This window comes from Triturus cristatus, chromosome 1_2 (genome assembly GCF_964204655.1).
Source record: "Triturus cristatus chromosome 1_2, aTriCri1.1, whole genome shotgun sequence".
In the NCBI taxonomy this organism is placed as follows: domain Eukaryota; kingdom Metazoa; phylum Chordata; class Amphibia; order Caudata; family Salamandridae; genus Triturus; species Triturus cristatus.
In genome coordinates, this window is record NC_140580.1 from 661,773,352 (window position 1) to 661,786,908 (window position 13,557).

The window sequence follows — 13,557 nt, forward strand, 5'->3', positions numbered from 1 at the left end:
GCACTCAAACTGTCCGCTCTAGTTCCCGCCCCAACAAACACCCAAGCTTGTAGCCCCATCCCCGCATGATCACCACAGGCACATGCCACCCACCTGACACTGGGTCTGAGGAAAGAAAAGATGAAAGGTCAGTAATATGTCCCTCAACAGCTCGACTCAAAGCACCCTGAAATCAACCCCTCGAGCCAGAGATCACCTCAGCAGACAGTATTGGTGTATACTTGGCTGTGTCACCACCAACGCACCTACAATGTCGTACCGCAATTCCACAAACACCCCTTAAAATAGAGCATTAAGCAAACAACTCAAATAAATCAAACGGTCTTTTTTGAGTTACATTCCCTACATTTTTGCCAAGTTCCTATTCATTTCCAAGATCTATACCTTTGTTGGGAACAAACCCCTGCTCCTTAGTGCCTTACCAGTGGTCCTTCCTCCATTTTTGTAGCCCATGAGTAATTCCCTGATGCTGCTGATATGCGGCAAAGGGAACAGGAATCTGCTGTGCCAGGCAGGTTACCCTTTGCCATTCCTACTGCTCAATATCTGGTCATCGGGGGGCCGGAGATGCATCACATGGGCCCATCCTCTACAGAAAACATCTCACCACCTCTGCCTGCCTAGCATGTGCAATAATCAGCAAACTACTCCACCCACAGAGCACATGCACCACCTCTGCACCCACACCGCTGCCGGCATGGTTACCCGAGGTGAGAACCCCTTCAGCCACTCAGTGCTTGGACTCCACTATCGAACATGTTCACTCACAGAGCTTGTGGACCCCAATGCTGCAGTAGTTTAGCCACACAACTTATTCATGCCTCCACCGAACCATTCCAAATAAACAGCTCCTACGCTACCCCAGGGCACCAACACCCACACAGCAACTGTGAACCACTCCACCAACTTAGACGCCTTCGCCCATGCAAACCCACCTAATCGCAGCTGGTATCCCACCCTAACAGTGCATGGGGCTCACGGCTGAGTCGCCGCACACCCACAGAAAGCACTGGCCTCAATGTGCACGCCTTCACACACCGCATAAGGATTCATCATCAAATCTCTCCGCATAATTCCACTGTTGAACCTCTAATGCCCCACAGCATACAAGACGTGTTACCAAATCCAACCACACACAAAGTACATCCAACCCACTGGTGGATTACACCAACCCCTTAGCAGGTGTCCCACTATCATACTCCACTCAGACATCAACCCTGCCTTACCCCCAGACACAACATGTGCCCTACCGCTGAAACGTGAGGTGTAAATGGCGGTTTTTAAACAAACCCATATTTAATTTACTTTTTTTACACATATTTAAATGTTGGCTGCTGGTTTAAGGAATGTCATGAACGAAAGTGCTGGGACATTTAATAACCTTTCTGATAGCACATGCACCTCTCTTTCTCACACCACCACCTCCCAGCAGCAACATCTGTCAGTCAAACTTTACCAAGAAAGCTGCCCAACTCCTGCCATAGTTACTGGGCAGGGAACACCTTATTTTCGACCTTTGAGCCGAAAGCACCATTACCTCCTCCTGTTTGCGTCTTTCTGGAAATATCTGAGAATGGGTTCTCCCGTCCGGCCTACTGGGAAAATACATGCTTTACTCCTAAGCATGAGACGTAGAAGGCGTGCTCTGATAACAAGAGGCTGTGGCAGGTACTCTCAAAGAGGGATTTTAGTGGGCCGGGTCTCACCGGCCCGGCCGTTTTTTAAAGGAGGCCTCAAAACGGGTCTCTATTGCGCCGTTTTGTGCCCTGGCACAGGCCATCCGTGTTTTTTCCCATACTGCAGAGACAGCAGGCACACCCATGTGCGCGGGCTCACTTCTCACTAGTGGAGAAGTTATGGCATGACGTCATGTCAGGTGAGCATTGTAGGGGAAGGGAAATCCTTTAAAGAGTCATTTTCTCTCTGGATCTCCCTTCTCTTTTTGAAACTCAGGAGCAGCAACATTGTCGTGGTGTCACCAGGGCTTTAAGTGGAAGCTTTTTCAATATTATATACAAGCCATAGTTTCTGCTAATTAAGCTTATGCAACTAACAACCATTGGCAAAGCCAATATTCCTGACGTTTAGGCATGATGTTACTTGTTGGTTCATATATCATATAACAAACAGCAAAATAAAAGTCGGGCGGCACACTATATGCCAAGCACAGATTTTTAGTTTACGTTTATTTAAGCCACACTCTAATTACATTGGCCACGCCCATTTGAGAGACCACCCAGTTTTTTCATCCCACTCAAAGCCCTGCTCTCAGACATCATACTGGTGAACCCACTCCAAATGACTGGAACACCACAGCATGTCCAGGTTACAGGGCAAAAAGCATGTCCTATTCTCAAGGCGAGTAGTCATACCTGTCCCTTACAACAGGACACATTGTTCTGCCCTGTTACACGGAATAAATGGAGCTGGCAACGGCAACAACATTGGGGCCGAAATTATCACCTCCTCCTAAATCTCTATGTAAAAACAAGCGGATTATACTCATTGGAGCTAAAAATGCACTCTCACCCCGTAATGGCGGAATCCAATAAGCAAAAAAACGCTATATCTTTCCCCTCTAAAGTGCAGGAGAGGGGAAGCGACTGACTCTGCCTCAGCTCCACAGGCCTCACGGGAGTGGTGCCAGTCTGTCTTGACCAGAGGCGTTGCAATCAGTGGTGCTGCAGGTGCAGTGGCACCATGACTGAGGTTTCGTCTGCACCTTAATTATGGATATTTTCAACTTCACCTTAATTATGGATATTTTCAACTTCCCAACTGGGAGCACGGGCCTAATTAACATATTTAAATCTTGGGCCCTCGACAACCTGGCATCTAGCAATTCCCTTTCAGGCTGGCGCGCCTCTGATTGCGCATGCGCAAGTGTTGCTGATCGCACGTACTTGAAATTGATGTTTGCGCACACAAGCACGTCATTCAGCAGGAACAGTTTCCGCTCCTTGGACTTGATCTGTTGCCCGCGGTCGCTGTACACAGTCTCCGTCAGCGTCTCGCACAGAAGCAGCTGGCGGGTGCCTGAAGTCAGCATCTGTGTTGGAAGGAATAGGGTGAGAAAAGAAGTAAAACGGTGTTAAAAGGAAAAACGTGAGCCGAGAGGGACGGGAATCAAAAGAAGAGATGGCAAAGAAAGGTAGTTCGAAATTGAGGTGTACATGAGCATCAAAAACATGAAATTATGAAAGACAAGGCAATGTAATTAACATGTTTTATCAAGTAAATACAACGAGGGGAAGACACGGGAGAAGTAGACTGAAGAAACTAAGCAAAAGAAACAAAACAAGAAAGGGTAAAGACAAAAGGATTTAGCTCAAGAGCGTGAACGAAGATAAGGGAGAAAGAAGAGGAGAATGGAGAACAGAAAGTGAAAATGTGAGCTTGTGTAAACGGGATGAAGCAAGTACAAAAATATTTTTTTTTAAGTACAAGAAAGAAGAGATATACACGAGACCAAAAGCAAAATAGGTTGGAATTATAAGAGGTAATAAAGAAACAAGAGAAAGAGGAGGACATATAAACAGAAAAACGGAGATAAAACTACAAAGAGTGGGGATGGGAGAAGGGAGGATAGGAAGGACGTGGGTCAAGGAAGTAAGGTGTGAGGAATGGAGATAAAAGGGCAGAAGGGAAACAGAGAAAGGAAAGGAGAAAGTAATGCAGGGAGAGGAAGGGAAAGAGGGATAAGGGAAGATGGAGGGCACAATAATTAGGCGTTGGCTTAGCTTGTTCACTGCCGGAACTCTTTTAGCGCTCGGAAGCCCTTGCTCAGCCATGCGCTCCTTATATTCAATTCAATAAATAGAAATAGTGGGTAGTAATAAAGCAGAAGGGGAAGAGAGACTTCCTAGGACGTGAAAGAAGTTGGGTGGCAAGGAGGGAAGGAAGATCTCTACGAAAGGGAGGACCTTTGGGAGAGGGTGTAGGAGGGAGGGGAAGGAAGGGGATAAAAGAATAAAAGAAGAGTGGTCAAGAGGGAGGAGAGAAGGGTTGAAGAGAGGGAATAGGTTGAGAACGGGTGAATAAGGGAAGATCAGAGTGTGGTAGAACATGAAAATCGGAGAGCGAGTTGAAACAGGTGAGAGGGCTTTGAGAGAAGGATAGCAGGAGGGGAAGGAGAAAATGGAGGAATGAGGCGGAGCCAGAAACAGAATGAAGAAGGGAGAAAGGTTAAGGTGAAGAGAGGCCAGATGGAAAGGACGGAGGTGATGGAGAAGGAGGTGAGGCAGGGGGCAGTGAGGGGGAAGGAGAAAGAGAATGAACTGAGGGAGAGTAGAAGGGTGGTGTGGTCAGAGGGAGGATGGAAAGAATTGGGAAAGAGCATAGGAAGAAATTAAAGTAAAACAATCATGAAAAAAAGGCAGGAGGAAAACTACATAAAGAGGGAGGGTGGGAGAAAAGATGTAGAGATCAAATTAGAAGAAAGAGTAAGAATAGAAAGAAAAGTGATGGAGAATAGGAGAAGAATAGCATTACAGTGTAAAAAAGAAGCAGATACATCAGATACTGGGGACGCATCAGGTGCAGGCCGGGGGCTTCAGCCTACATGCCCCAGCCTGACCCGCGGCAAAGAGGGCCGCCACCATCTCTACCACACCGGCAGCGCACTGAAGGACGCTCTTTCCCCAGCAGCCCAGGATGCATCAGTTGCAAGCCCGCGGATTCAGCCTACACACCCAGGCCTGAGTTGCAGCAAGGAGGGCCTCCGCCTTCACCCCCGCGCCCAGAGGTGCTCTAAAGGATGCTCTTCCCCCCACAGCATGGGATGCACATGGGACGTACCATGGCCAAGAGCGGGCCCGTCCGCAGGCGGAAGAGGCTCGGCTCTTGCTTGTTTCTTCTGGAGCGGCTCTCCATGAACTGCGGAGGCTGGAATCCTGCTTCGAAGGAAGTAAGTGTCAGTTCCTTTACTCATCTTGGATCACCACATCAATTAAGCTGATCCCCGATCCTTTTTGCTCCATATAGTCTGCTATCTCGGACTGTTGTTGTCACAGGCATTCTTGGTAAAATGGGCAAAAGGAAAGCTGTGACAGCATACTGGTTGCAGGTCCTAGCCACACCACAATTGCCTCTTTTTTGGCCAGGGCAGTGGGTATTATTTCAAAAGAATTGACCTGGCTGAGAGACGACTATCCCTGGGTCTTGTCGGCACAACTGTGTCTATGATCTAGGACGGTGTTCCAGAGAGCCCCTCTATTACTGGGGATGTGGAATCTGATGTTGCACTGTGTTTAGACCCGCCTGTGAGCCAATTTGCCACTGTACCCTCATACAGAGGCTGAGTGGGTACTCATCACCTACGCCCTTTATGGCACATCCACCGGCTGCTAAAATGAAGCAAAAATCCCAAGACTGTTGAATTGCCGTTCACTCCACCGGGTTACCACGGACTAATGTTCACAATTACACTGGCATACCAGACGACCATATCTGGAAAAGCGCAAACTGTAAGGAAGCGCGCCATTAGGACGCGGCCCCCGGAAACCCGGCCATGCCCTCGTGGTTCCTCTTCGAAGGACTGGGCGTGACTACAGCGTGAATCACTTCCAGGGTAACGTTGTGACATCACTTCCGGCCGGAGCAGGCAACAGCGAGGGGGAGGAGTGGGCGTGGGCCTATTTAGGTCAACTTGCCCTGGTCCTCACCCTCTCTTCCTTATGGCGCCAGCCCCGATATGCAGGGGACTCCTTGAATCTCCCAGCCACCCATCCCTAGAGGTAGAGCTTGGAAAGGTGTTGGAAGTTGAATAGAGAGTGGCGGTAAGGAGGCCACATAAATTGCCTTACATTGTTAAGGGGAGTCCTCCTGCATACTCCCTAGGCCAGCACTGAGGGGATGATACAGTAAGCTCACCCCAGAGAAAATGGAGACACCGGCTGGGGGCAAGGGCGCCAGTTTACAAACTAGGGTATGGGGCATCCGCCCCTGGTTATTCCCTACGAGCCCCGATGGGCAGCCTGGTGGTGGAGGGGTGGGCCCCTCAGGTGGCAGACAAGGACCAGATGGTAGGGGCTCACCTCTCAAGGACGCAGGTGGGTTGCGCCTTGAGTGGCTCTTAGTTGGTTGGGGGACGCGAGCCAGAAGGCTCCTTAGCGCTGGAGCAATAGACAACATTCCTCTGGTATATAAATTAAGTTTGGTCAGACTTGCTGATAGATTATGATTTTATGATCAACTTAAATGTACAGATTGCTTAACGATTGAATTTGATAAATCCATATCGTATCGAATTGTATTAATTATATATTGTCATGTTTGTGTGTTGGTTTGTAATAAACATGGCCTCTTTTACCCACAGCTCTGGTCGTCAAGTATTGATTTGTGGGTTTGGACGGGGGCGGGGCCGGGAGCCAACCTGGGGGGTCTGGGTCCTATGGGCCCCTGCTCTACAGATGAACGTGGCCTTAGCACTGCATCCCTGTTACCAGTGCTCAACCTTCCAACTGCTTGCTGCCCTTATATTTTGGTCCTAACCGGGAGTCCTCGGGTCAGTTGCTTAACAGTATCCCATTGGCTTGCAAATCACTCAAGATTTAACATCCAGGACTACAAGAACATTGTGATGGCCCGGGGTGTGTCATGGATTGGGCCTTTACAGGAGACAATTCAAGGGGGCTGTGAAATTGTTAATTTTAGGCACCCAGTAATAACAAGAAACATTCTGGCTGGGGCCCGCCAGACTTATATCATGGATAATGGTATCAATCTTCTAACCTTTGGGTTATTTTACAGACTCTTGCCTGTTGTTTCTACACCCCAAAAGCCCAAAAGCCCAATGGGTAGTGGCACCCTCGTCGATTGTCGTGTTGCATGTAAAAATTGGTTTGCCCCACTAGCGGATCTTAATGATCTGGACTGACTCCCTCTCTGGCCCGTTGGGTGTCAGCGTTTGAGAGCTTTTACTCAGCATTGTGCTCAGGTTATGAAAGGTGTACCTTTGGATTCTGTAAACAAAACAGCTTTGTCCGATATTCAGTAAAGCTCAGGGTCTTTTTCTCCAACGGAGGGTCCTTCTGAGACCTCGTCATTACCGGTTGTGCCCATAGCCCGCATGTGGAATGCTCACCCGGATACTGGGAGGAGTTGAGGCTATTGTCCTGGAATATAACATTCTGTTATTATCATTTTATTTTTTCCTTTCTCTGCTGCTCCTGGCAGTGGGGCGATGCTGCTCCGCCTTAGCGGAGGAGCCGCCACTGATGAGACCTAATGAGCATGGAATAAACTTAATCTTTTACACCCTCTCATCGTGTCTATGAATCTAGGAAGTACTTTGTTACACTGGCGACGAGGAGGGGATCGGATTTCACTTTATTTTCGTTCTGTCAAAACGGAAGGCTCCAGTATATGGAATCTCAATAGGGTGGTTGTTCTCAGAAAGGATTTGGATGGAAAGGATGCAGTGGTGGTACCCACTGCAAAGGTGTAAAGGTACCTATGAGGAAGTCTACTAGCAACACTAAGCTGGCTTTATAGTTCAAAGATTATCTTTCGGATTAAAAGTAAGGCAAAAAAAAGAAAAAGGAAAATGTAATCTAGGTCCCAGTCCAATATATCTTTTTTTTAAAAAACTGTCAAATACATGGCTTTTCTCCACTCTCTTCTAGTAGATTGGCTGTATTCTCTTTCTAGCAGTAGCGCTAAGACATCTCAGAAAACGAACGCTTTATAAACAAGCATTTGCAATGCAATAGGTCTCACATTTACGTGAGTTTAGTAAATGCGACACCTATTGCATTACAAATGCTAGTTGTAAAAATGCCCATGCGGTGCTTTAACTTTAATATTTGGCCGCGCTCCTTTCTTTAAATGAGCGATGTCTAAAAAACAGGGGCATGGCTGCCATTAAAGTGAAAGTGCGGCATGGGGCGCTTTTACAAAAAAAAGCATTTGTTTGTCCAAACAAATGCTTTTTTTGTAAAAGCGCCCCATGCCGCGCTTTCACTTTAACAGTGGCCACGCCCCTTTCCTTAGATTTGGCTTGTTTAAGGAAAGGGACGCGGATGATATTAAAGTGTAAGCGAGGCATGGGACAATAAAAAAACAATAGTACAAAAAAAACATGCGGCCACGTTTGGGTCAGTAAATAAAGCAAAGGCACGGCCGTCCCTATTAGCGTAACGTGCCGTGCTATGTAAAAAAATTAATAAAGCTGTTGCGAGAGAGCATGTCCTGCCTGCAACAGCAAGAATGCAAAATATTGCTCGGAGGCTGTAATTGAAGCCTACCGAGCAACAACACATGTAAAGGGGAGTATCCTCATGGGAGGTTACAAATAAAGACAAGGAGATACGAAGGAGGGACTAACAAGCCTATTTACAAATCAGAAGCCAGCATTTACGAAGGACAATAATACAAGCCAATGACAAATATGGGCAGAGTGTGGGCGGAGCTTCAAGTGCATACTCCAGTACAGAATGCCTCGCAGAGCAGCTCATGCGCTGCCCAGGCTCGACCTAAAAATTGTACTTATTTTCTATATTATGCTCCTATTAGCGAATCTCCATGCTTACACCACTGCCACGGTTAGATACTCACAGGGGGTGGGCCTCACTTAACAGTTTAGATCTACAAGGGGAGTATGTCAATGGTGTATACTTGCATCCTTCCTGTTTACCCTTTACATCACCAGCCTGGAACACGCTCTTCTCTCAACACAGGCAGATTGCCCAAAGGTGGGCTCGAAAGCACTGCTGGTTTTATTGTACGCAGACAATGCAGTGCTTATGGCCTGCATGACTGTGGGTTTGCAATCCTTGATAGATAGGTTTGTCTCCTTTATTGACAGCTTGGACCAGACGGTTAAATTCACAAATTCATATGTTGTGGTAGTTGGCCCTCGGTGCACCAGTTCTAAAACCTTTAAGGTGGGGAGTCACACCCTGGCCAAGGCCGCAGTGGTCTTTTATCTGGGGATGCTTTTTGATGCTATTTTAAGCTGCAAACCCCTGGTTGAGGGAAAGCGTTGTGATTTTAATAAGTCAACGGGGGCTATAGCCAGTTTTGCTCAGAGGCCGGGGTCATGGTCACCTGTTCCTTTAGTCAATCAAGCTTTATCAGTCCGAATGTCTTGCCAAGGTATTCTATGGCAGTGAAGTTTGTGGTTACATTTCAGTTAATAAGATCCAGCTCACACAAAATACGCTTTTATGGCGCATCTTGTGGGTTGCACAAAGTACCCCAACCTTCTCTGTTCGCGAGGAGCTTGCCGTTAGATATATTGCTGATCTGGTGGCTCTTTAGCCTCTGCTATGCTGGATCAGGGTATGAACCAGGGAGGGTTCTCAGTTCAACCGACTGATTCTGTCTGATTGTTTGTTTCTTGACAACACGCACAAAATCCCCTAGATCACCTATGTGAAGGCTACCCTCACCAGTTTGGGTAAGGTGGACATTTATTACAATTACTATTCTCTTAGTTCCTGGGACCTCAAGTGTGTGAGGGACCTGTTTCTTGGACATGCCTTTCCCAACAAGAATATACAGAGCTTGCAAACTATTCAGGGCATGGAGACATACCTCTCTCTTCTTTCCAATAAAAGGAATAGGTCTGTGGTGGCACGTTTCACGTTTAACCAGTTACATTACCTTCTGACCCCCCCTTCTAGTTAGTCTTGTTCAGGCACTTTAGGGGACCTGTGGCTGCGACGGTGGGTCTCCACAGGATACCGTACATTTTGTACTCCTTTGCAAATATTTTAGTCTGCCTAGGAAGCGATTCCTTCGGCCTCCTCTGAAAGCCTTGAACTTCTAAAAGCACACCGGGCGCTCTTGTACTTGCAGCTATTGTCAAATGAGCACATTCTTTTTGCTGTAACTTATTTTCCTCCAGGCTGCTTTGAGGTCAAGACAATCTAGACCCGATTAATTCTGATGTTGCCCATATGTCCATTCAATGCACAGAACCTTAATTGTAATTATATTGTTTTTATCTTTTTAATGTTGGTATATGTTTGCTAATCTGCAGCTTTGTTACCGATTAACTAATTTATTTGTTCTGTGATTCTATGCTCTTTTATGGTTGTATTTGCAACCAAATAAAGATTTGACTTAACACTGAAAATAACTCTGTTTTAGATGTAAGATATACTCTGATACACACCAGTAGCCGATGTTAAAAAAACAAATTTTCTCCCCCTCACACTCCAACTCACACCACCTTCTCCCGAGTGACGCCTTAACTCCCAAACACACTCAGTACCCCCAAAGCTTAGGTTGGATTTTCAACTATAAGTCATTTTTCCGCAGTGTCGGATGCCTGAGGAAGCTTAGACACCCTTTTGCCCTAATAACTACAGGCGTTGAAAGCTCACTTTGCCACTTGATTCAAGCTAACCTGGCTGATGAGGGGTGTTACCCCGAAACTGGTCCCAGGAGGCTTGTTTCCGGTCCAGGGAAGACCTGGCATGGCAGTTCGGGCTGGACTGTTCCCATGAGGCACAGGGTCAAGACTGATTTGCATATGGCCATGTCTGAACTGGGGTGGCGTAGTGGGCTAAAAAGAATGACGAGAGATTCAACCTAGATCTATGACTGGAGGTGAGTGTCCGAAAAGATTCAGCGCTTCGTCCATCATCTCCTTGTGTTTGCGTTGCAAGCCACTCTGCACATTTATTTACTTATTTTGAAAGTTTTAAATAGCACGAACATGACCCATGCGGGTATCAGAGCGCACATCTAGGGAGCCAGCAAACTCTCCGGGACAGCAACTTGTTCACAACTAATAACGCAACATAAGAACACCAAGGGTGTATTTGTAGACCACGCATTTACCCTTAAATGGGGCCTCTAGATATGTTGACATTGTTACCCTATTTAATTGTACTCGTATTATCACCCTTGGAAGAATAAAAGGCTGAACAGAGCAGTTGGGATACCAACCTCTGACTAACACGTGAAACGAGGGTCCCTCGAGGCCTCATCACTCAGAGACACAAACTCCCAATCTAGAACAAGCTAAAAACCCTTGGAGTCCATTAAAGGTTAGCATGAAATCCAACAAACCATGTAGAATTCCTGCCACTGGGCCTGGGGCACCAAACAACTGAAAAGCAGCCGCTGTTCCTGTCCATAAACCACAGCCACGGTCACCAACTGTAGCCATCCAAGAGCGAAGCCAATCACAATGTATCACAGACCACCTGCAGCGAGCTCCCAGTCCAATCATAAATCACCTTCTAAACACTCCCCATCAAACACAGGGCCGCTGGAAATGCCCATCAGGAAGAGAAGGGCAGGCACTGATTATGCACCATTACAAGACAGATCTACCTGCCCTCTCCTTTAAATACCTTGCTGCTCGAGCTTCTCTGGCCACGCCAAGGCATTGCAAAGCCAGTGTTTAAAAGTCACGCTAGGGGACATTTCCCCAAAGTTTCTGTATCGAGCGGCGGAAGAAATAGGCATAATGGCGGAGTTGGGGTGTCAAACAAGCTGAAGTTCGGCAGTATAATTGGAAACATCTGGCTACCTCTTGGCTCAGTATATTTTGCCGACGATCACACAATTTCATCAACTGGGAAACAAGGATTCCAATGGACATCTCTTTGTTCTACATTCAGCATATTGGCCACTAAACCACATATCGTCAGCAGGGACCAGTCACTCAACAAAGAAATGTTAATATACTTGTGCAGAAAAGCGCATCATCTGATTGTTTTACAAAACATTTATAGTCCATTTATTTTTGCAGACGAAGGAGAAAGTCCTCAGTTGTTCCCTAATGTGCTTTGAGGAAGCAACTCGTTTGTTTCTTCTGGAACACTGGACAACGCTGTAAGGATTCTGTGTAAAATGGTTCTCAGGAAAGCTTCAAACAGTGTCGAATAACAGAGGTAAGTAATAAAATGAACGAAACCCCCCACCGGAGCGGTTGAGAAAGAAATAGCCTCACAATTGCGACTGTAGGGAAACGGGTCTGCATTTTCTTTCTTTCGCTCAGACTGCGCTGGAATGGTTTTCCTATTTGCAGACATGCTGTGAGCTTGTAACATACAAAGACCTGGGCATTGGTGAAACATCTTTTGATGTGAAATGTATCTGCTGGTGACAAGGCGGAGACGCGGCTTGCCAGATATTGTATGGTACAATACTGCCATCTGTAGGCATATGGTGAATACGACAGTTCTGTAAAATGCATGTATGCATTTCAGTGTGTAAAACGTTGGAATAAACCAATGCCTACAAAGCGATGGTGCCACCACAAAGCATACAGCTCTCATTCCCTTCAGGAAACACAGACCCCCACCCCCCCCTCCGCCCCCCCAAACACCCGCTGGGAGAATGATGATGTAAAAGTGAGGAATGCAATAAACAATGGCAACCCAGTAACCCCTTGAGAGCTTGGATAAACATTAACCAAATAACTAGAGGCTGACAAAGGGATCGTTCAAACCCTAACTTATGAAATATACATAGATTTGATCAACAATATATACATAAGGTACTGAGCATCAAAGTGACACAAAAAATAACTCAGCACTCCTTGGATTCATACAAGAAAGCATACATAGTTTACTTAAGGTTAAACAAAAGACACAAACAGAAATGAGAGGTTACAAACATCTCTAACCACCCAAAATTGTCCCATCAAGTCCATAGATAGGGCCAAAAGTACTGTTGGTTCACTCTTACAAGAAGAGAGTTCGACTAGGGCGAAATCCGTTGATAACAAAATTATTTGTGTGTTGACAATACCCCAACTGGTTTCAAAGAAGCAAGTAGTGGACAGGTGTCGACATTTTGGCCTTCCTCTCGCATAAGACCCCCAACATAAGAAACAAGTTCATTGCCTGCATGACCGAAGTCACAAACTGGAGAAAAGCAAACTGTCTCAACTCAACACCGACAAGACAGAAGTATCGATTTTCAGCAAGGACTCATCACCATGGGACTCCAACCATGGCCGGCCAAACGCAGACCCACACACAGCACCACTGCCAGGAACCCGGAATAATCATAGACATCAAACTGAACATGACTGCACAAGTCAATGATGTCACTGCGTCCTGTTTCCACACCGTGAAAATGCTGAGGAAGATATTCCAATGGCTCCCAAGCAACACTAGAAAAACTGTCACTCATGCCCGAGTCAAGTCGAACTACGAGAACACCCACTAAACCAGAGGTCTTCAAACTTTTTGATGTCAACACCCCTCCTGTCAACATTTGTTAAGCGTATGGACCCCCTCCTGACAAAAATGTCTAGAACCTGGTACTCCTCATCATCGACGACCATAAATGCCCCCAATTCCCACGGCAAATGATTTTTATGGTGTGGAACGAATATTAAATAGTGTTTAGCAAACCAAAGGTTTGTGGGTGACGTGGTTCGGTGTCAGAGGCTTACCACAAAGTTGAAACAAAACATTTCCAAAAAGAATTACCTAAAAATGCACAATGGTACTTTATTTTTCGCAAACATAACTATTTGACAAAACTTATTCAGATAACACCTTCCTGAACAAATGTGATGGGTGTGCCTGTTTTTCTCTAGAGAAACGGTCAACCTGTGGTTGTACGTCATTAGTACCAGTTTAA

The 13,557-nt window shown here is 46.3% G+C and overlaps 1 protein-coding gene across 10 annotated transcripts in view; it reads right to left on the bottom strand.

Annotated features, from left to right (window-relative positions):
- The window catches only part of ARHGEF10L (Rho guanine nucleotide exchange factor 10 like), a 585,939-nt gene that overhangs the window by 163,963 nt on the left and 408,419 nt on the right, over positions 1 to 13,557 (bottom strand). For all 10 annotated transcript variants that reach the window (XM_085608202.1, XM_085608218.1, XM_085608210.1 and 7 more), the window contains one exon: positions 2,904 to 3,049. In XM_085608202.1, coding sequence (XP_085464328.1) covers positions 2,904 to 3,049 — 146 coding nt within the window. The remainder of the gene's footprint in view (positions 1 to 2,903; positions 3,050 to 13,557) is intronic.